Raw genomic sequence first — 23861 nt, forward strand, 5'->3', positions numbered from 1 at the left:
GAAACATGCAAAACCTTATGCATCTGCATATGGTAGGGGGTTCCTGAGCTATGCCATTGGTAATAATTGCCCTTAAGGAATATCATGGATGGGCAAAGATAATGTCTGTCTTCATTATCATATAACCCCTCAAATCCCCGAGTTTGGGAAGAAAATATTTAGTGTGTGATCACGTCAGTCTGACTACTGAAAGCACAAAATTCATAGAGAAGTTCACCACGAGCACCCGCTGGGTCCTTACCAAGCACTGTGATCGTGGTGTAAATCTCCTGCGGGGGATCCGTGTAGAGCTGGCAGAAGTACCTTCCTTCATCAGAAATAGAGACGTTCGTCAGCGACACTCGGAGCTCACTGTTGGAGAAATTCACCAGCTGAAACCTGCTGTCCTTCAGCGCTGCGGAGCAAAGGGATCGTCAGCGACCGCGGCGACAGATGCAGAAGTCCCTCTCCCAACACAAAGTCAAAAGTCTGTAGAGATTGGAGCACCACCTAAAGCAGTGCCCCGTGGGCTCCTGGCTGCAGCTGCTCCTTGCCTTAAAGCTTGGATCTACAGAATGCTGCTCAAACCGTTACGAGGAATCAACAGAAGCCAATCAGCTGGGCACAGCACCAAGGCTTTCCACACTGTATTTATCTTTAGTGGTGCTGGGGGGGTCAGGCTGGGTGTGAGGAAAAACTTTCTCCAAAAGAATGGTCAGGCACTGGCACGGGCTGCACAGGGAGGTGGGGTGGGGGGGTCACCATCCCTGGAGGTGCTGCAGAACCATGGGGATGTGGCACCTGGGGACGCAGTCAGTGGGCACGGTGGGATGGGATGAGGTTGGGCTTGGGGATCTGAGAGGTCTTCTCCAACCTGAAGGATCCCATGACTCAGACAGCTTAGCGACACATAGGTAAATTTCATATTGTGAAAATCCGTTCTTAGACATATGCATTTCAGACTGTGTGCAGCGAGTAAACTAGGGACAGCATGAAGGATGAAAGCAGGGAAAGGACAATTTAACATTTGTTTCCTGATCAGCAGTGGCTGTTTAGAAATTTGGAAACCAAACGTTTCAAATCTTACCAGCAAACACACAGGCCACAGATATTAGCACAAGCAGAACAAGCCAGGCCCCACAGCCTGCCCAGACTTGTAGATGGGTCATAAAGAGTGTCTCAGGAGAGAACGTGCTCTGCCAGGTGTTCCTTTAACACCCAGCTCCATGTGCCAGTGCCTCTGGTCCCTGTTGTGACATTAATACAAACCATGCCAAACATTTCATTGTGGCTATGAGGAGGTAAGGTCATGACAGGAAACAAAGCCAGGTTCGTTCAGTGGACACCACGGTGATGGGAGATTTTGCTTTGGCTATAACGAGGCAGAGATCTTGTAAATTTCATCCTTCCAACCAAACCGATTACCTCTCAGAACATTACACTGTCTCTGCTTTGCCCTATTCAATTTGTTTGTGTCAGCTAAATATTTGGCACTCAATTGCAATTCACCCTGAATTACTACAATCAATTCCTATTGCAAAGCAAGACGGTCTGACTTTTAAAGAGGACCATCAAGGTTTCCATTAAGGAGAAAGATTATGATTGCCTGTCTGATCTGCCCTCTAAAGAATTGACTCAACTTTAAGTGGCCAACATAAAATTAAAAGAAGGGATCTCAGCATATCCTTCATCCCAAGCGCGAGCATGGCGCAGGAAAAGTTGTTCCCAAATAGTAAAAGATGGAACTTACGTCTGAAATCTCTGAAGTAAATGGTTTGTCTGTTGGGATTGAGGAGCTGAATCACGGAGTCGTCGCTGTTTTTGACTCGACAGCTGATGGTGGCAACGTCCCCCTCCACTACCGTCACATCCTCTGTGACCAAGTTCTGGCCATCACCTGAAGAAGAAAGGGAAGATGAAATAGGAGAATCGTAGACAATGTCAGGAAGTTCCATTTGGAATACTCAAATGAGCGATGCCAGGAAATTCGAGGCTGGATTTCCTCCCCTTAAGCGTGCTGGAAACAACTGAATTAAAGAGGAGTAATTGGAAGAGAGGTCCATGATGGGAATAGTGGGAAAATGACTGCTGTACAGCTAATTGCTTGCCAAATGACCACAGCACGGCCTCATTACAGAGCAAACAAGTCACTTCATTCTCTCTGTTATATTTTAAATAACGACCCAAAATGAGGAGCAGGGAAAAATCTCCCTGGACTTACCCATCTCTCCACACCTTAATCCTCATACCAGTACTGGGTGCGGAAGTTCCACGCCATGTGCATGGAAACAGTAGAAATTTCCTTCCTCCCTTAAAAAGATGAATATTGTGAAATTACCTTGAATCTGCTGTAAGAAGCATCTGTCCTTTGACTTCAGCAGATACGCTTTTGTGAACTGGTTCTCACTTACTACGTCTCATCAGTGGGTGCTATTAACGTCCAGAGGTGGGAAAGAAGAACTCGATGCAATTATGCCGTGGGAGTCTTGTAATCATGGACAGGTCACCACCTCAGAACTCTCTCTCTAATGAATTGAATCATTACATCAGATGCACATGGAGAAATTTGGTCCGCATTTTAAAGAACGCAGAGGATGGAGATTTGAAAAAAAAAAAAGCATTTTGTATTTCAGTTTTACTGCATCTCCTGTGTCAGGTTACAGTGGAACGGAGCTGGGTTGGAGGGGGGAGCAGGAACCAAAGCCCCTCTTGGTGGCAGCTCACAGCTCGCCTGCCTTCCATATGGACACAGAAACACCCGCAGTGCAGCTTTACTTGCAGATGGCTTGATGAAGTGGGAGAAACTCTGAGGCTCAGAACACTCAGGGATGTTTGTTACGCTCTGGTTTTTCTTTTGTCTTGCCTTCTCTCCACCTTTTTCTTAGTGAACCACTGCGATACTGACCACGTCCAAACCTCTCGGGTCAGAAGATGAGCACCCAGCTGCGCTACCAGGAGCCTCAGCATGGTTTTCTTCAATGCTTCTAACCATAGGAGCACAAAGTTTTGTCGCCTACAACCTACCTAAGCAAAGCTATGGGATGCAACAGCATCGCTCACTTAGAAAACAGGAACTTATAGCACTGTGATACAAGACTTTACACCTAGTCAGGTGGGTCTGACACCGACCAGAGACAGCTGTGGGTAGGACACCATTGACAAGAACTGATCCTCAGCCCCCAGCTGCCCATAGCCAGGCTTCAGCAGAAGCCACGCAGCAATATTTCAGCAGCACTGCAAGCCAAAATCAGGGCAACCTGATGGAGCTGTGGGGTCCCTGTTCATTGCGGGGGAGCTGGGCTAAACGGCCTTCAGAGCTCCCTTCCAACTCGAAGCATTCTGTGATGCTATTCTATGAAAATGTTAACCACCACTAACTGCTCCCAGGGAATGATTTTATCAAACCCATTCAAAACAAGGTTCTTGCACAAGGATCAGCTTGATATGTTCTCATAAATGCAATATTCGCTACAAATCATTAACAAAGCTATTAAGACTTGATTTCCATCTAAGCAATTACTGCAAGCATATTTTTTTACATTTACTTTAAAAGACTCAATCCTATTTTCAATTCATTAAACTGTTCCTTGCATTTACTGAGTTTTACATCAGCTTGGAAGCCTATTTGAATTAATAAAAATTACAGTAGAAGTAATTTAGAAATAAATTATTTGAAGTTTAAGCCACTGAAGCTTTTCATGCTGGAATGCTGCTACATTAAGCCTGCTGACTGACTGCTTTGGAAGTCCAGCATCTAAGTCCAGGCTGGTGCCAGGATCTGTCTCAAGAAATATTTACTCTCCCGCAGGCTTTGGGGTTAATGAGAGGCACAGGGCACACGAGGACAGCACCCCACAGTCTGATGCAGCCATCAGCTCAGCCATAGTGGATTTCTGTGTATTTATTCTGAACCAGAGGGCATCCTATCCGGCTGTTGTTTGCACAGATTCCTTTGCTCTGCTGACCTAAATTTGTTTGCTTAACTAGCAGCGCCAGGCAGTATGAGTTAACGCTTTTGGTTATCTGCATTCACATCTGCTTCCAGTTACCAAGAACAGCATCAATTACAAACTTCAAATTAAATAAACATGCAGTGTGAAGCGAGAACTCTCTAGACCCATTTTCACTTAAACATTTTTAGGAAGTTATTTGCTAATATTTACCAGCGCTACGCAAGCATTCTGGGGAGTATTACTTTCACTAAAATACATACATTTAAAGCACCACAGCGTCTTTTAATGGCATAAAGATTTGGGCGGGGAGAGGGAGAATCATCGAACAGCTCAGGTTGGAGGGGACCTCAGAGCCCACCCAGTGCCACCCCCCGGCCATGGGCAGGGCTGCCCCCCACCAGCTCAGGCTGCCCAGGGCCCCATCCCACCTGGCCTTGAGTGCCTGCAGGGATGGGGCACCCACAGCTTTTCAACGTCTACAACTTCTCGGTTGTTGAATTGCATGGACCTCACACAAAATCACAGAAAGAGAGTTTAAAAAAAAGAAAAAAAAAAGGAAGGCTACTATTGATAAAGAACTCTCCTCAGCGCTCTATAACATAAGGAACAGACTCAAAGATCAGACTTCAAACTTCAAACTTGGGCAGGATTGCTTGATTAAATCTCAACTCTGCCCACGTAATTCAATTCCCTTTGGGCTCTGTTTATAAAGCTGTGAAGAAAATCGAGTCCCTACTTCCAACAAGGTATTTGAATCCCTAAGCATGCACACAAGAAGACTGAGTCTAGCGTGAAAGAAGAGGAAGTGAAAAAACTGCAACCATTTTCTTAAGTCATTAAGGCCCTCGAAAAAGAGAACAAAGAATTGCAAATGAAAATCAGGTTTTTTTTTGTTTTTTTTTTTTTAAGCTCTACCCACACTCAGCAGGAAATCTTTTTGCCTGTGCACACACATAACCTGTGCTCGCAGGTAGGCAGTTCTTCAAAACATGCTTTCCTGGACTGAGCTTCTCATCGCTGCCTACACACACTGGATGACTTGCACTTGACGTAAGATGCAAGAACATTCTTGAGCTGAAGTGTAATGCATTGCTCCTGAGAGAGGAAAACAGGAACGTGAGATGAGCCAGCTTCCATGGGTGGGCTTCAGGGGGAACTGCCACATCCATGCAGCATCTGGATATAAAATTAATGAGCACGTGTAATAACCAAAACAGATATCGGCAATGTAAGGGAAAGAAAAAAATGCTTTGCATGTTTCCTTTATTACTTAAAGTGATTCTTTCACTGTGCAATGTAGAAAACCTTCTGGAAGGAAGAAGAAGATGGAGGGATGTAATGCACTCAGGGGAATATTTTGGCTAGAAGCTGAACAATTAATTTTTGCACTTGTATTGCTGCCTCGGACCACTGCAGTATCTGTTTCTAAGGCTGTAAAGTAAGAAGACTTTGAGCAGCAAATTGTGTTAGAACAAGTTTCTCCGAGGTGGGCACAGCGCAGGGACCTTGGCTCATATGCAGTGGTCACATTGAAAATTAATTCTCTTTTCCACTTGCAGCACATCGGGATAGAGCAAAGCATCAAGGGGAGGAGAGGGAAAGATGAGAAATACGTGCTTGTGAGCATGCCTCTCCAATTCCCAGCACAACACCAGCCACAGGTACCTCATCACGGGCAGCAGCACTGCTGACTCCATACACAGAAAACAGACAGAAACGCTTTCCAAGAAAGAGTAATTTTCATGAAACCTCAGCTACGTAAGCTCACCAAATTCCTCTTAATAAATTGAGTCAAAGGGAAAAAAAAAAAAACAAAAACGAAAATAAATTGACGCTCAGATACACAAACTATTTGTTTGTGTCTTGGAGGAAAAATATGACATGATGATCAATCCACAGAATGAATGTAATTTCGATGTCAAAACTTACCAATTTCAGCTATCTAAGAGGAACGTAGTGATTAAATAACCAACTGAAAACATTACGCAAGTATTAACAACACCTGGCAATCTACCTACACCAAAGGCTCTGTCTCCTTGTCACTGCTATTTTACTGAGAGGCTCCCGTGCTCTTTCCATCCATCACAGAGATCAGCATCCCCGCAAAGCATCACAATCTGCCTCTTCAGAAAGACTGCAGTAACTGAACGGGCATTCTGCAGCAACGAGATGCAGGGATGCTACAGAGCAGGAAGAAGAAGGAAAACAAATCACGCTTTACGCTCCCAGCAAATTTGCCTCAAGGAGATGGGACAGCATCGACGATGGCGTGCTGAAAGCAAGTTGCTGGAGCTCGGCGCATCCGGCCCCGCAGCCCGAGCAGGCTGTCCTACCAGAGACCGCCGTCACACTTGAAGTTTTGAGAAGAATGGACAATCCACGCTAATTGTGGCGGCAACAAAAGGCAAATTGCTTTCTACAGAGTTAGTTTCGTGACATCTTTTCACGCGGAAGAGAATGGTAGCAATTTTAGATCGGGCTGTCTACAAAACGTGCGCATAGGAGCATGCGACGCAGCTCATACGGCACGTAGGAAAGATGTGCTCGAGGAACGAGTCCTAAATCAGTGCCTTTGCTGCCTAACGGAGCTGCTTTGCACGAAGATGCACGATCCTGCCTCCATGAGCAGCACAACTCCAGTCTCAGACACCGACTGCACCAGCTTCAAGGGCACCTGTTAGTATTGACAGGCTGGGGGAGTGTAATTGCACTATTATTAGTCTCTTCGCATCTCCCAGTCCATTTTGTCTGCCAAAGAGAGATGCTGAAAGCCTTGCAAGTTAAAAGCTGGGACTGACACAGCAGAAGGGCTGAGTGCTGGTGTGCAGCAGGCATCACCTTAGAGCATGTATCCATGGCCATCACAGGCACTACGCTGGAGGCTGTGACCACGGCCATCACAGACACCACGTTGGAGCATACATCCATGGCCACCAGACTCCACGCTGGATCACATCTGTGGCCACCAGACACAATGTTGGAGCACATGTCCATGGCCATCACAGGCATCACATTAGAGCACACGTCCATGGCCACCAGATTCCATGTTGGAGCACATCTGTGGCTGCCAAACTCTATGTTGGAGCACATGTCCATGGCCATCACAGGCATCACATTAGAGCACGTGTCCACGGCCACCAGATTCCATGTTGGAGCACATCTGTGGCTGCCAAACTCTATGTTGGAGCACATGTCCATGGCCATCAGACTCCATGATGGAGCACATCTGTGGCCACCCGACACAACACTGGAGCACATGTCCATGGCCACCAGACTCCACGTTGGAGCACACATCCATGGCCACCACAGACATCACCTTAGAGCGTGGCTAGCACCCATGGCCATCACAGGCACCACGCAGGAGCACATGTCTGCATCCACCACCATCACACGGAGCGGGGAGGTGGGAGATGGGCACAGGAGGTGCCCCGAGCTCACACTCACACCCCAGGAGAGCTCCGAGCGAGTGGGAGGAACGCATTTTGCTCAAGGTACAGCTGTGAACAGATGACAGCAATAACACTGAATAATACTGCGTTGTGAAAATTACTCATATTTCTGCTGAAGAAGCCAAGGGCTTTTAGACTATAACATGAAAGAGCAATTTCTTAGCATAAAATTGGGTTTCTCAGCCCCACCAGCCCGGCATGAGCGTTTGCTCACTTCAGCTGGCTGCCAGTTACTGATACCTTTCTGCCCCGAAATTCTTTCTTCTATGCCCAGCTCAGGCAAAAAATAATAATGGAAACCCTCCAAAGCCACAGAATCCAAAGCTGCTCATGGATATTTCTGAACAATTATTCTTTCAATTTCATTCTCAACCTTGGAGGAAAATTTTACGTTCAACCAAGATTTACATCTAACATTTTGAAATAGCAACTTTCTCTTCTAATAAGATCTAATTATCACTTTCGTGACCTTCAGTCAAGTGTCTCTGAGATTTTCCTGCATTCAAGTAGCTCTTACTTGTCTCTTCAAAACCTTCTCTATGGCGAGCAACTGCCTTAGTATGGCCAAAATGCAACTGTGCCTCCTCTGGGAAAGAGCTCTTCAAAAAAAAAAGTACTGCTGGCAAACAAACAGAACTCTAGAAAATCTCATTTTCAAGTTTGTTTTGCTGTCATCTCCAATAAGCTGATGTGAAGTTGTGCCCTGTGTAAAATCCCCCAGTGCTGTGAGTGACGGCTGCTTCATAGCACGGCGTCCCAGCGCAGCCTCAGAACCCAACGGAGCAGACGACGCTCAAAGGAAAGGGAGGAAATGGGATATGAGCATCTCCACTCCCGCGTCTGAAGTTTCGACTACAGCAAATTGATGCGGGAACGCTCACGCCGCATTCACGTTTGCTTTCAGATTTCACGCGCGTTATTCTTCCTCTACCAGAAAAGCTGGCTTTAAAAGGATCGCTTTGATGAAGGGCGCTGATTTCCACGTCAATTCTGTTGCTCTAAGTTTTGGCAGCACCTGATGCCCTCACTCTGGAAGAGCATAAGCGAAAAGCCTGAATTCCTCTGCGGTGGAAAACAGGGGGTGAGGGATTAATATTCACAGAAACTATTCCCCAACTTTCAGTATCACGGATCTGGAAAAATACAGCTATTGCCTGTCACTAATGAAGCGCATCAATTAAGGAGCTACTTGGCATTAAGTACAATGCTTCTGTTTTTCCAGCTAGAGAACAATTCTTTGTTCAGGTTCATCGTTTTTCAGAAGGAGAAACTGAAAAAGATGGAGACACCGGGTGAAAGCTCCACGCTAATTTATCAGAAGAGCCAAGATCGGCCCTAAATGCAGCAATGGTGGGAGATGCCTTCTTTTCACCCCCCTTCCATTGCGTTCCATTCACTCTGCTTGGTTTTCTAAGGGCTGCTTTGATATTAAGAAGAATTTCTTCTCAGGAAGAGTGGTCGGGCACTGGCACAGGCTGCCCAGGGAGGTGGGGGGGTCACCGTCCCTGGAGGGGCTCAAGGAAAGGGAAGATGGAGTACACAGGGCCACGGTCAGCGGGCAGAACTGGCGGTAGGTGGACGGTTGGACTGGATGATCTCAGAGCTCTTTTCCAACCCTTATGATGCTGTGATGCCTTTCTCTGGCAGGCTCCATCACCCAACCTCGCATACATTGATTTCAGATGACCAGTAATCCAACTGGACTCCTGCATGCCACGCCACCTCTGGGCCCGGCCACCACAAGCCTTCCCATTCCGTTATTTACTGTGAATTTCAGCAAGTTTCCCTGACATTTTTCTGCAGGGACAAAAACACTTCCACCATTCAGCAAGCTATTTAATTTTCTTGTCATACGCTTTACTCCACCTCTGTAATTGCAGGAACCTATTTCCCTCTCTTCTCGATACATATTTTAACAAGTGTACACACGTGTGAATGCTTTCAGCACCTTTCATCGCTGATTCACCCAGCGAGGCACAGAACCCCTCTGCCCAGCTCTCCCTGAGCTGCAGCCAACGTTCCTCTGCTGAAGTGCTCTCCTGGCTTCAGAGAGAACACGCGAGATGGTGCTAAAAAAAATCGCTTATTATGGGGAGCATGTTTGCGTTATGAATTATACACTTCAGAAAAATATACTGCAAATTTGAGCAAGTTGTGCAGAGCTATTAAATTTCTGGAGGAAGGAAAAAAAAAAAACAAACCAACCAACGCTACAGCCACCTTTACTGCTTTTCTTGTTTAAAGAGTAAGAATAAAAGATGACAATAGCTCCAAACTGACACCGAAGGGTTATATTTACTTTAAACATTTGTGAATTTCTGCATGATGAAATTGCATCGGGGAATTCTTTCTGCTGGCGTGTAACCGAGATGGTATAAAGATAGAAAACTGATTGGAAATACTGCTAAAGCAACGTAGCTGGCTAAGTATTGTTAGTCCAAAGGAGAGTGGCCCCTTTGCTGAATCACTCTTCACATGAATTATTAAAATCCTCAGCATTCTTTACTCCTGAAGCTGCTGGAAGTGCCCCATTTCCAACTGGCTGCCCCAGCCCAGGGTGTGTTGGAAGCACTGGTTGCAAAGGGAGCGTGGAGCACACCATGGTGCCACAGCACAGAGCTATGGGATGGATCCAGGAGTGGGGCAGCAAACACAAGGGCCAGCCCAACACCACCCCTGCAAAATACCCGCTTAGAGGTCAACACATCTGGTGAGCATTGGTCTTTCACACTGCATTGCGTGCTAAGAACAACCAAGCAGTCCGTATCTCATGTAAACGATTTGCATCTTGTATGCTGCAGTTGGGAATAAAGCCCCTTTTCCTATAATGAAAACGCACACGTTTGGCCTAAAGATCTCTCAGCCCGAAGCATTTCCTGACTTCACCACGTCTGCCAGCCCTCCCTCTCGCTGCCTCCCATTACCAGCAACCACACCAGCTCAGATTTATCATCTGTCACCTGTGTTGGGATTAGATGTCATGCTTGTCTTTCTATTACTCAGATATTGATAGATAAAATTCCACGGCCATACATTGCCTGTCCCCTCAAAGGTTACCATCAGAGGATGCTCAGAATCAATACAGATCTTATCTGCCGCTGCCTTCGGTGGGGCACTGCAAACAAGGCTCGCGGGAACGCGGCAGAGAGGAATCCGTCACGGCTCTCAGGATTAATGCAGCTTTTTGCAACAAAGCCCACCGTTCCACAAATCTGTTTTTTCTCATTCCACGTTTCCAAGCAAATCAAGTCTCCTAAGAGAACATCATTTACAACGATCGCCAGAAATTCAGGCTTTTTTAGAGTATGACCACGTGGAGCAAGAACCCTACCAGTCACACTCACCACAACGAGGTCTGGAAGCACAATTTATACGTTTTGCTGCCATGGCGAAGCTGGAAAGCTGCTGGCTACATTTCTCCTCTTTCAGAACTAATTTCTTACCTCATCTGGCAGCTCACATATATAAAAGGTGTTGATATTGCAGCCTTTTATGTACCCATATTTATAGGTAGGGATGCTTTGCCCTGTTTAACTAACGCACCTGAAGAGCAGTTTTCAGGAACAGGCTGAACTTCTCCTTCTATTCTGGAAGCAGTCAGTACACCGCAAAACAATCACTTATTAAACGACTGCTTTGTGCTGCTAAGGGCAGGGGTTTATCACAGTGCTGTGGCCAAAGGCCATTGGTGCAGCAGCAGTCCCTGGATGCAGCACATCAGGCAGAGAGCCTCCAACCTGAGCCCTTCCATGGCTCTATGACTTACAGGGTGCTGCTGCAAGTTACTTGTGATGGAGCAACTTCGGTTGGGTTAGGGTCACAAAAATACTTTGGAAAAATATAATAAAAGATCCAAAAAAAAAACCCAAAAACCAGCAGAGCTTCCTTCCAGGGGAAGAAAGTAAACCACTGCAGACAGAATGGGAGCAAAGATAGGAGCTCAGACCAGAAAGCAAGCCAAGACGCTGCACGGAATTAACTTCCTATTTTAGGTTAGCGCTTCTTGTACATGGGTATTATGAGGAAGGAGGCACTCTCAGGAGCCTTACCGATAGCTTAGGATGGAGAAACAGACGGTCTGGTCTGCGGGTAGCTGTGGTTTGGGTTCAGAGGCTGAAGGATGGGTGAGCACTGAGCCATGCTGCAGTGCAGCCACATTGCTCTGCCTTGTGCAGCAAGACAAACGCCCAGCTAAAAATCATTCACTGGTTACCGAGCGGGGAAAAGGAAATTAGGGAATGTTTTCGTTTTTACCAGAGAGGAAAAAGCTCTATGGAACAACATGATCTCAAACAGCTACATGGGTCATTCACTACTGCCTGCCCAACTCCCGGCTCCAAGATGCTTTCAATCACAAACAAAGCAATTTAGAAACAGTGAGGACTTCGGATGACAGGAGATGCTCGATTCACAGTGCTACCACTCATCACGTCTCAAAGGTGTGCACTGTGGAAAGCATTGAGAAGGCGCAGGAACCGGCGAGGCAGGAGGAGGAAGTCACCCGCTGCTTGAGCAGGAGCAGCTGGTCACCCCTGAGCAATGCCTGCTGGCCTCTAAATGGGGCTGTCAGGTGGGAAAGAAAAGGGAGAAGTGAAGAGAGTGGGCGTGAAAGCAAAAACGAAAGCAAAGGGCAAAGCCGTGCGCGGCCTCGAAAGAAATGCACCGCGTGCACCTGTCACAAGTTTTGTGCACGCGTTCCTCCAACTCCGCTGTCACCACTGCAAGACATCATCCGTCAAGGACACCGCCTGAAAGCCAGCAATCCACCCCTGCTACCAAAGAGAGACGTTCAGAAGCAGCACTGGAGAGGGAGAAGTAGTTTGACAACATAAGATGCTCCCAGCGGACCGCTGCCTCCATTCAGTATGTTTAAATAATACTCAATTAGGATCAACATTCATTTATTATTAATGCTGTTCTAATACTGAATTTCTTATCAGCTTTTTATCTTCCAGCTACAGCGCTATCAAGGACACACATAGCCCGGATCTAAGGAAGGAGACCTTGATTAATCTAGAGTTTAAAACACACATCCAGTTTCCTGCACCTGCTCTGACTTGTTCTGCGAGGAACTGGAGCCTGGCGGCGTACAGCAGGTTGCTGCAGGTAGGAGGAAGCAGCATTAATAAATAATCCGCGTTCACAGACAATGAGTGCATTCAGCACGCTCACGTTATTAGAACAACATTATTTAACAGCACGCGCTGCCTCGCATTCATTCCTGTTTCTGTCACCGAGCTGTAAAACCCATCCTGAAATCCCAAGGACCCGAGGAGATGCCATGCCCGCAGGTGTGCCACCTGCATCGTCACCTCCACTTTGATCCTGCACAGGTTGGCAGCAGCCCCATGGTCACACGCTGGGGCACAGAACCTACGCTACCAAGAACATCCATCACCTGCAGGGCACGGCAAGCTCTTCCTTTGGTGCCACGTCTTCCCCACGCAGCCAAGGGCAGGGACACTTGTATGGATGTGGGACAACCAGAGGTGACCCTTCCACTTGTGAGGTTGTCTTTGTGATTTCCGTGGCTTCTGTACAGCTCTCGTCGCTCTCAGAGCCCATTTCTCGGTGCACTCCATTATTAGACACCGCATTACCTACGCCTGCACCCCAACAAAAAAGCCAGCACTGAATGATGGGATTTTCCAATAACGAGGAAAACTGTTTTAAGACAGATGATGGGAACCATTTTATTCTAACGAGCAGATAATTCTTGTATTCATACCTATAACCCATTTCTTGCAGATTTTTAATATCCATAATATTTTACTGTCAGTAGCATCTGTCACAATGCGCAGCTTAATAATCTCTTCTAAATCCAAGAAATCTTTATTTCCATGAAGTATCTGAGATGAATTTTGATCAACAGCTTGATCTCTTTCATAAAAAAGGATCTCCCTTAACTGCCTGCGCATGTAATTTAAAGCTGTTCTCAAATCTTTCGTTCTGTCACTGCAAAAGGCGAGAATTAAATGACAAAATTAGTAACAAATGTGCAAGCCTGCAGAAAATGTCCCAAGGCACAATGGGATAATAGATGATGAATTGGAATACAGTACTTTCCATGAGGTATTCTGGCCAATTCCCATCCTTTAAGTAAGGCAGCATGCAGATAGTCTTAAACTACACCGCTTTATCTGCTGTGTTATACACAGGAGTTGTTTTGTAAGACTGGAAGCAAACACCCCCAGAACTTTTATCCGAAGTGTTCGGATACGCGAAATGAGAGAGCAAAAATATCCACCAACCTGAGCGACTGCATGCACGTGCATCCAAACCATGCCTCCACGTACAAGCACATCAAACATCGAATGCAAGGGGATGAGTTCTTCCAGGGATTAAATTAAGTTTGTATTTCGCCCTTTGAAGTTAATACACAGCTTGAAATCACGGGAGAAGAGCTGATCTCCACTCGCACTGCAACAGCAAAGCAACTCAAGAAGTTGATAACGCGCGTTATCTGCCTGCTCTTCATGTTCTCTTTGGACAAACAAGAGCACGCGCAGCAATGTCATGGCTTTGGATTACAGTCCCATCACGTCTGCAGGCAGAGGGCGGCTTGCAGCTCACTGAGCAGGGTTGTGGCTCAGCACTGGGTGCCTCTGCTGCCCTATAGCCGCCCCATTGGGCTGCCAGGCACAGTGCTGGTGCCATCACTGACCTCTGCAGAAGGCGTCCAACAAATCCGGGATGGGCGATGTGGAAGTGAAAGCTCGTCGCCGAGGATGCAGAATGTCACCTTCCAAGGAGGTGGATGGATGGCCAGGCCCACAGAGTGGTGGTGAATGGAGTGCCCCATCCCTGCAGGCACTCAAGGCCAGGTGGGATGGGGCCCTGGGCAGCCTGAGCTGGTTTGGGCAGCCCTGCCCATGGCCGGGGGGTGGCACTGGGTGGGCTTCACGCTTCTGATTAGTCATTTCTATGAGCAGCATTGCTCGTATTGCCTTCGCTTAATAACTGCTCATAAAAGAGCTGAGAAACTTCCTGCTTCATCTCTCTGCTGAAGTTCTGCTGCTGCTTTTCAGTGCTTGGGAAATCCAGTCCTAAGGGCCCCGGGTTGCTTAAATATCGGTACATCGCAGTTTGATGGGGAAGGGGCACTGTGCTTAGGGGATTTTTGCCTTTATTATTTTTTTCCTCGTTTTCCCCAGAAGGAAGAGATGAGAGACAACATCTTTTGTGACACAGAAAGAATGACAGACACTATCAGCCCCCCCCCCCCCCCCAAAATCAGGGAGAAAAAAGTCTCAGCATTACAATCAAAGCGAGAACTCCTTCCTACGTCTACTTCCAAAAAAGAAGGATAAAAAGGTATATAATAACAAAAGGCTTTAGTCTGGATTCCAGATCAGACACAATGATGAATGCTAGCCTAAAGGGCAACATATTTGTAAGTTTTAAGTCTCTTGCTACACCAACTGTCCTGATTCATCCCTGTGATAAAGGCAGTTCTGAGAGCCATTTTACCATATTTATTATTTCACAGGAGAGGGAGAAAACATGTGGAAGCAGCCCTCAGTCTGCCACCCATCAGGTTTATAAACGGCAGGAAGAGACCGACGCCGGTGTCTTTAAGCATTAATCTACTTGCTACGGATTCTGCAGGTCCCTCTGTCAGCCCACACCCCGTGGTTCTCTCCGGTGAAGGGGGTAAATGAAATATAAAAAAATACAAATAGGAAAGGACAGTGCGCACTTTTCTTTTCCCCCCTCCATCTATGGGATTTGCTTCCAGCACACCCGTGACCGAAGCAGGAAGGGCGGATGCTCCCGAGCGCATCGCTGTGCTCAGATGTTGTACTATGGGATGCGGATTAGTGGGAAAGCATTGGTGCTAGGTGGATGGCTGGATGATTTCAGAGGTCTCTTCCAACCTTGGTGACTCTGTGATTCTATCATTCTACAACTACATTAGCCCTACCCCCTCCACTGCCTCTGGACTTACAGCGGTGATACAGCACTTAGAGGAACAATACAGAAATAAGGAGGAAGGGAACGTGTCTGATTGCTCAGCACCTCCGTGCAGCAGTGAATGGTTCTGCTCCTGGTTTGCAGCACCAGTGCCAACAACAGGAGCCCACCCGCTCGGAATTCACAACCACGTGTACCGAGCGCTTGGTAATTTGTATCACATATTAAAGTTGTGGCTGCCTTTTAAAAATAGATTGTATTTAGTTTTTAATTAAGCCTTCGTCTTTCTTTAAAAAACAACACGGGCCTTGAGGTTTAGATTGTCGTTTTAAACAAAAGTAAAGTGGTAAATGCCTTTTACATGCAACACCATTAGATATAATTAAGCAGTGGGTAAAGCATACATCGTGCTATAAATGTCATTTAGTTTTACAGTTAAACTCATCAACATTTATCAAAACACTGCCTCGAGAAAGAACGAGACAGCTACAGCTAGTGACTTCAATTCACTGCTTCTTTGAAGCAGCACGCTGCAAGGCAAAACCGCAGCACAAAAAAAAAAAAAAAAGCCTTCACATTTCATATTTTCATCTTTTTGACTGTAATGTTAATTTTCTGCTACGTTCCCGGGCGTGGTGGGATGCTTTCACCGTCGCCCACCGCAGCCAGCAAGCAAACTGCAGAGCTGCAGAGAGAGCAAGGCTGGTGGGGCTGGGGACAGGAGAGAGCAAGAAAAGGGGGTCAGGGATGGGTCTTCATTAACAATTTGCTATGGAAGCAAAACAAAACAAAGTCCTATGTGTTGTCACAAGCTCTACCAGCTGCCAGGTCTGCTGCTGCTCCCACAAATCAGAGTGAGAAGAGGAGAAATTCCTTACGGGACCCTGTAGGCGCTCAGCGGCGCCGTGGAAGCCAGCACGCTTTGCTTTGCTCAGTAGCACCCTGCTTTGCTCCGGCACCTCCTGCTCTCTGATTCTGCCAGGCTTACACCTCTCCACCCACGCAATGTAAAACCAACACGCAGAGCCAAAGGCCCCTGAGCTGGTGGCAGCCCAGGAATCCTGCTCACAGAACACGAGGTGTGGAGCAGGAACGGATGCACGGTGCCACGTCCTGAAGGTGGCCAAGTGTCCCCTGCCCACCTGGACAACGTGACTGTCACCTGCATGGTGACCACAGAACCACCATCAGCTGAGATAAATGCCATTTGTGTGCGTGTGTGTGTGCAGCTGCTTCCCAGGGATGAACTGTCGGAGAGAAAAAAGCACAAGCACGGTGCATTATGAGATGCTGGCGTGCCTGTTGCATGTTAAAAGCTTAAAGAACTTCTAAAATTCGTTTTAAATTTTCTCTTTTCCCCTGAGAGGTACAAAAACACGCACATGGAGCCCGCTAGAAGTAATTTTCAATTTGCTGATGACATGTGCATGGTAAACACCAGCGGGTACCGGGACAGCAGGCACGGAGCTGACTGCAAACGACATCAAGCGCTGACTTCAGACATGAAGGCAAACCCAGATTTGAAATGGATGCGTTTCACCATTACCCATCATTAAAAAAATTATGCTGCTGTCCTATTTTGGAAGTAGCAAGGAGTGAATGTTGTCAGGCTGCCCAGAGAGCTGTGGGTGCCCCATCCCTGCAGGCACTCAAGGCCAGGTGGGATGGGGCCCTGGGCAGCCTGAGCTGGTGTGGGGCAGCCCTGCCCATGGCCAGGGGGTGGCACTGGGTGGGCTCTGAGGTCCCCTTCCACCTGAGCCCTTCTACAGTTCCACGCTGATTGCTGGAAATACGTATTGATTAATTCCCCACTTCCCCAGTCTGTCAATGCGTGATTTTAAGTCATGGAGATCCTCTCCCTTTCCCGCTCTGCTCTCCCGCGCTCAGCAGCGCTGCTGGGGACGGCTCCGTGCTGCCGGCTGCTTCCCACCCGCGAGCGATGCGCGGCGTTGGCAAGGCAACAGACTGCAGACTTCTAGGAAGTTACCGCGTGTGAACGGAGCTGGGGGGAAGGACACGGCCGGCTGGGAAACCACTGCCTTCATGGTGCTCCCCAGTGCTCACTGGTGGCATCAACACCGTGCTGGCTCCCGCGGTGCAGGTGGATGGGGCAGCGGGTACCGAGCACCCAACGGAGGATGGAGATGAAGCCAACGCCTGCTCCAACAATCCTTAGGCAGAGATCTCTGAAATGGACACCACGTCCTGCACCAATCCTCTGGGTCACCTTGTTTCAGGATTGTGTGCTAATAGAGAGAGACCACTCCACTGAAAATCTATCTTCTTAACTGCTTGAAACTGAATTTAAAATGCATGTGTGCACTGCTCCTATCTGCTCCCTGCGCTGAGTTTCTCCTTTGGCCTTATGATAAAAGAACACAGGAAATTATAACCAACTTTCCCCCAGCCCGGAAAAGAGAATTAATTATGGCGAGCACAAAGTCAGCGCTATTCCAATAAACCAGAGCAATCCATTCAAGAACCAAAGAGCAAGAAAAGAAATCTTAGAGGTTGGATACCTTGCTGCAGCCATTCACACCGTGTACCGACGTGGATATTGCACAACAGCTGTGCCTGAGACTATCACAAAGCCAACATTATCTCTACCATTATTAGCATTAAATAAAGCTTCTCTTCCCACACACACACACTAGCATTGCTGCACAGACACAGTGGGGCCCCGCATTGGTATGCAGTGTTTTCTTTTAAGGACAACTGATCATTTTTCTTACGCTTTTGGAAAACCATCCATTTTTCAAAGCTTGAAGAGCACACAGGTAGGTTCGGAGTTGGGCATACTCCCAGGAGTCCAACTAGATGGCATTGCTTTTGTACTGCAGCCAAAACGAGACAAACAGATCGCATGCATTAACAACATTGTATTAAAGAAACCCTCTACATCCTCATAAGGTTTGTCAAAAACACCTTTCTTCTTCTTCTAAACCCAGAAAAGCTGACCTTTCAATAACATCGTCAACAAACTGCATGATACATCACATTTCTGGAGCTACAAGCGCTAAGTGCAATTCATCGTAGGTATTTTTCTAGTAAGTCACCGAAATTACAGCCCCGATCAATCTTTTAAAAGCAGTTTATAAAGTTTAAAATGGCTTTTGCTAAAACGCCACTTTGGCAGGTTCTGCACCAAAGGTGCTTTTAGTTTTTTGTTTTTTTTTTATTAAACAAACGTATCTTGAGTATAACCTACACAACACTCACGAGCAGATGACAAACTGGCTTAACAATGGATCCCAGCCGTGTAGGTTAGCTGTTAGCTGGAGCCGTTCCACCAGCGTGCAGCACCATAAATCACTCCATCCTTGCAAGGCGCTCCATGAGTTCCACCTACAGGGCAACGTTAACGACTCGCCCAGATTGGAGCAGCAACGTCCCTCCTGCAACAAGTGCAACGCGCCTGCACCGCTCGCCCCAGCAGCTAGCTCGTTCGGTTCCTGCTTGAAACTCATTACCATGGAATAAAGATTCTGTGAATGGATTTTATTAAGCTCGGTTGATGAGATAAAACACTCGGGTTTCGTAGAAAAACACACTGACACAGACGCCATATGCTTAACACCGAAAATGAGCTAGGTTACTTCAACCAGGAAAATTTCGTTTTTCTACTGCATATATTTAATCCCGTAGCAGCTCATCTTCCTGTCACAGCCCTGAATAAGGGAATCTAAACAGCACGCCTGGAAATGGATCAACGAACATGCGCTTTTCTCTGGTTTGGGATGAATTATCCCTTGCGTGCTACCCAGAGACAGCCACGAGCAGCCCTTACAGTTTGATGAATGGCTTTTTAGTTTAGGTTGCATTATGAGAACAAAACAAACGATCATGAATCATAAGATTTTATGGGGATGCCGCTTCTTATAATTTCCTAAAAAAAATTAAAAAAAAAAAAAAAAGGAACTGCATTCTGCTCATTAACAAACCTTGCTGCATAAAGCTAAGGATTTTGACAACGTACACCAAGCCGATTACATGGAGGTAACGCGGGGGACAGTAGATAATGACTGAAGTCAAATTCTACTTTAATATGCCAAAAGAAACAATAGTGTAACCAAACGGGGGGAGGGAATTGGAAAAGAAGGAAATTTAGCTGCCGCTCTCCTCGTTCCAATCTGAAAGGCCATACAATTAATTAAGCTCGTCACTCTCCCTTGCAACTGCCAGACAGCGCTTGACACCACCAGTTCCAAACCTCCGCACTGCACCGGTTCGCACTGCCTTGCTCTCACTCCCTGCAGGATGGACCCCTCATGCTGGCTCACAGTGAGCACTCCTGGTCTATCTTCTAAACCAACACCAACACTGATGCTGCTACACGAGCCAGAGGCAGACAGGAACGCAGACCCCTTGCTTCAGTTCTGTGCATTGCCAGCACCGTGACCCCACAGCTCTCTGGGCTCTCCATGGGCTACAAGCTACTGCCAAGCGTGGCCGTAACCCTGGGCTTCTCTTCACTGCCCTATTCTTGGGTCAGTCCTTATCCCAACTGCAAGTTGGGATTTTTCAGCTGAGAAGATTACCCGGGCACCCTTTGGTCTGAAAAAAAAAAAACAACAACCGTGCCTCAACATCACTGCCAAAAAAAGCCCACAAAACCATTAAAAGCAAAACCCCACAAAATCAGCATCTCCATCATCCTTCCCGTGCTAACACCTCCCTCCCCCACTGCTGACACACAACCAGAGCTGAAGGGAACACGTCAGATGGCGATCCCAATTAACAAGCACACATCTATTCAAGTGAAAAGGTTTCACAGCTTTCATTGAAAGTTTTGTGCTTGCCTTCCCGCCATCCCAAAGCAAGGGCTCATTACTGATGTAGAACAGTTTTGTAATTGGTTGGGAATATGGTTCTTAACACAATACCCTGGAGAGGCGGCTTTATTAGGTTTCCTAATACTACTAAAGAATGCAATAAAAAACCCAAACCCAGATGTCTGGCTCCAAACCAGGGAACTTGGCTGGTCCAATGAGATTTCCATTACGCTGATACTGCACTGCTACAGCGCTGCCCAAAGTATTGTGCTTATGCAAAGGTGGCATTCACAAATGAGTACTAAAATAAAGAGTATCCTTGCTTAATGGGAGCTTTCCCTGCAGAAAACAGAACACCGAAACGTCCTGAAGGTGAGGCTACCATGCCTTAGCACAGAAGGGAGTCTATTCTTCATAAGAAACAGTGCTGTTAATATATGGATCCGTACTCCACAATGTCACTTTGACAAACCAGAACTCAACGCACCGTTTAGTTAAAAATCACGCTCAGAGATGCTGAACACATCGACAAATATATTTTTACGCTTTTCAGGCTTTTGCACACGTTCTCTGCTGTTTTGTAATACAGGTAGCATCTAGAAGAAATTCAGCATCTTTATTTGAAAAAGGGTTGCACGGGTAAAAACTCATAATTACAGCATCTCACATTAAGAGAGAATTGGTAAACTAATTGCTGAGAAGAAGCTGTCAGCCGAGGGATAGAAGGCAGAGGAAGCCCAGATTGTCACAGCTCTGCCAGCACAGTGCACCCACCCCTGCTCTGCACCAGAACCATTGGAGATGACCCAGAAAGCGGCTGCTGAGCGCTCATCAGAGGGCATCAGTCACCGTACGGAGGGAATCAGGGCTATGGGATTCCAGCACCATGCAGGAAACAGCAAATTTGGCAAAATGCAGAAACAGGTCAGAAAACGGTCTCAGAACTGAGGTGGGAGAGTTACTTGAGCATCACTGTCCTCCCTAGGAAACAGAACCGCACAGCAGGACTCCTCCCGTTAATTGCTCTGACAAAGATTGAGAGCGCAGTCCTGCTAGAACCCACACCTTCAGCTCCTGCTTGAAGTGAAAGACAAGGAGTGAAAAAGGTCAACGGAAGGAGACGTCACCAGAAAAGCACTGACTGCTCGGGAGCACACTTTCCCTCTTTAGGAAGCATGGTCCCACCTAATTGCCCAGGACAGCAGGAGATTGCCCGTCCGACAGAATGCACCGCACAGGAGAGCCCTGTTACAGGGATTTAAATACTAAGGGTGTCCACAGTCGCATCACTTCACTTGCCAAAAGCACTCTAGGAACATAAAATAAACATAGTGAAAGCCTCTTAGTGTGACTGCCAAGCTGGAACAGCAGCCCTCCATTTAATGAAGCGAGGCACGCGGGGCCAGGGAGCAGCCCCTGCGCATCCTGACGATGCAGCACCACACCTGGAGAAAATGGAACTTTTCTGTCGTTGTTGCATTGTTGGATGTTGGAGTTGGAAGGGACCCTCCAAGGCCGCCTGGTGCCACTCCCTGCAGTGCACAGGGACACCCACAGCTCCATCAGTGCTCACAGCCCCGTCCAGCCTGACCTTGGCTGTCTGCAGGGATGGAGCACTATCGACTCCCCGGGCACCCTGTTCCCAGGATCCTTCTTCCTGCACCACATCTCCTGGCCTTATTTTTGCCACTCGAGCTGTCCCTTCCTGCCATCCCTACTCACAGGAGCCGCAGATCTGGCAGAACCCACGCAGCTACACTGCAGAGACACAGGGACCCGACGACCTCTCATTTAGACCAGAGGAAATTTGCTTTTTTATCCATTTAAAGCAAACCTGAGTTTTCCTTTTGTGTGTCAGATAAGACGCACTCATTGCGCACCTCTTTCTCTGGAGGGCTTTATAGAAATGTTTTGCGGAAGTAATACCTGCAGAATGAGAAAGATAGCCCTTGGACAAGGAAGAAATTTCAGATTGGGTTGCTAAAAGCATCAGCCTGCTTATCAATCTAAGAGCAGCATCTTTAAAGGTCAGAAGTGGGGGGGAAAAAAAAAAAAAAGCCCATCAGATACTCATTCTAATTCCTAGCAAACAGGAGCTCATTTTTCACAAATCCACCCTGCAGTGCTCAGTAACATGACCTTTCACTTACAAAGAGAATAGCAGATTTCTGTCTCATGTGTTAACCTCCCTTCTTTTCCATAAATTAAGCACAGTCTTGATACCATCTTAACATGCTCTTCCAGCAGTCCCCTTAAAGTTTCCACAAACCGTACGGCGCGGGGGTTATTTAATGCACTTTGAGCTCATGCAGCCATTGGAAACCAAGCAGGGTTGCCACCCACCCAATCAGGCTGCCCAGGGTCCCACCCAACCTATACATGAAGACATTCCAAAGCACACAAACTCGACGGTGAGAATAAGACCTTTCCTCTCAGAAGTTATCAGTTCCTTCAGATCTTCAAAGAAACAAGCGGAGGTGAAAAACACTTGGAAGCAGAGCTAAGAACTGCACAGCCTGGGGGACAGAACTATGTGCAGAGCACTCAAGAGAGATGGTAACGTGCCTTCATAGAATCATGGAATTGTTTGAGGAAGGGACCCTCCCAGATCACCCAGTCCAACTCCCCTGCAATGAACAGCGATGCCTGCAGCTTGCTCAGGGCGCACAGAGCCTGGACTTCTTTCAATCCAGTACTTAAAACAGACCAAGAAAACCCAAACCAGTACATCCCAAAAACCACAGTCACTATGGAGGTGGGAGTTCTAATCTGTGTTCCCATACAAGGGAGTAATCACCTCCCACAGCACAGTACAGCCACCAATAGCATGATCTGCTTGGAAATCCATGCATGTAACAATCATTACGTTTTGGCAGCTAAAAAAGTTGGCAATAAAGGGGTAGGCCGATCTTCTACTTCTGTGCTTACTCATAATGATCTTTACTGGTTGCATGATCTTTGCCTACTTGTTTGCACTACTTCGTCTCTTTTACAGAAGCAGAACACATGACATTTACCACTGCTGTTTCGCAATTATCTCTTATTTTAGTTAGAGGTATCTAAAATGTCAGCATGGGATTCTACCCACACACCCACCGCCGACCAACTTCATTTTGGCCACAGATGCTCACACGCTTCCACCCGCCCTGCAGCTCCTCGTGCTGCCCTAATAGGTGCACAGGAGAAGGACACGTCCCAGCACCCAGCTGCCTTAGTGCTGCAGGGCCATGCTCCCCAGGGCAACCTCTCCTTGCAGGTCAGCTGGGACTGGGCTGGAGCCCAGCGGGATTGAAGCTTCAGCTGTTAACCTCCCACACCTACCAAGGGAGACTGAAGGGAAGAATGCCTGCCACGCTGTCGTCTAATCCTAGGTCTGCTCTGAATGTTATGCACGCTTCTCTGTGAAACATACTGTCATCATGTGACTAATACCAGGACGATTTACCAACTTCTAAGGAGTAGGACTGTGTAGGACTGTATATATCTGATGACTGTTGCAAGCGTGACAACAGGATCTGACTATTAGCCACGAGGTCAACTGGCTTGCTGGGAGCTGAGTCAGATCCCTTCTACCACATAAATGCACAAAGTCCCTCAGCTTCTATTTCTTAAGAGTCGTTGTATGGGAACTGCTGAGTCATGGCCTGAACCACTGATTGAGCACCTGGAGGAAAGACCCAGTCAGCCCTGGGAGCACAGGTGAAGGCAATTCACCTGTGCAACCAGAAGGGGTGGAGCCTGGCTCCACCCCTCTTAGGCCTCATTTAAGGGCTGACTGCCCCTGAGGAAGGATC

General features: G+C 47.2%; 1 protein-coding gene across 8 annotated transcripts in view; it reads right to left on the reverse strand.

Annotated features, from left to right (window-relative positions):
- Positions 1-23861, reverse strand: part of CADM1 (cell adhesion molecule 1) — a 162642-nt gene that overhangs the window by 50639 nt on the left and 88142 nt on the right. For all 8 annotated transcript variants that reach the window (XM_021375755.1, XM_021375754.1, XM_021375760.1 and 5 more), the window contains exons 2-3: positions 1730-1876; positions 242-394 (exon numbers count right to left, since the gene is read on the reverse strand). In XM_021375755.1, the coding sequence (XP_021231430.1) occupies positions 242-394; positions 1730-1876 (300 nt within the window). The remainder of the gene's footprint in view (positions 1-241; positions 395-1729; positions 1877-23861) is intronic.

Source organism: Numida meleagris, chromosome 23 (genome assembly GCF_002078875.1).
Source record: "Numida meleagris isolate 19003 breed g44 Domestic line chromosome 23, NumMel1.0, whole genome shotgun sequence".
Taxonomy (NCBI): domain Eukaryota; kingdom Metazoa; phylum Chordata; class Aves; order Galliformes; family Numididae; genus Numida; species Numida meleagris.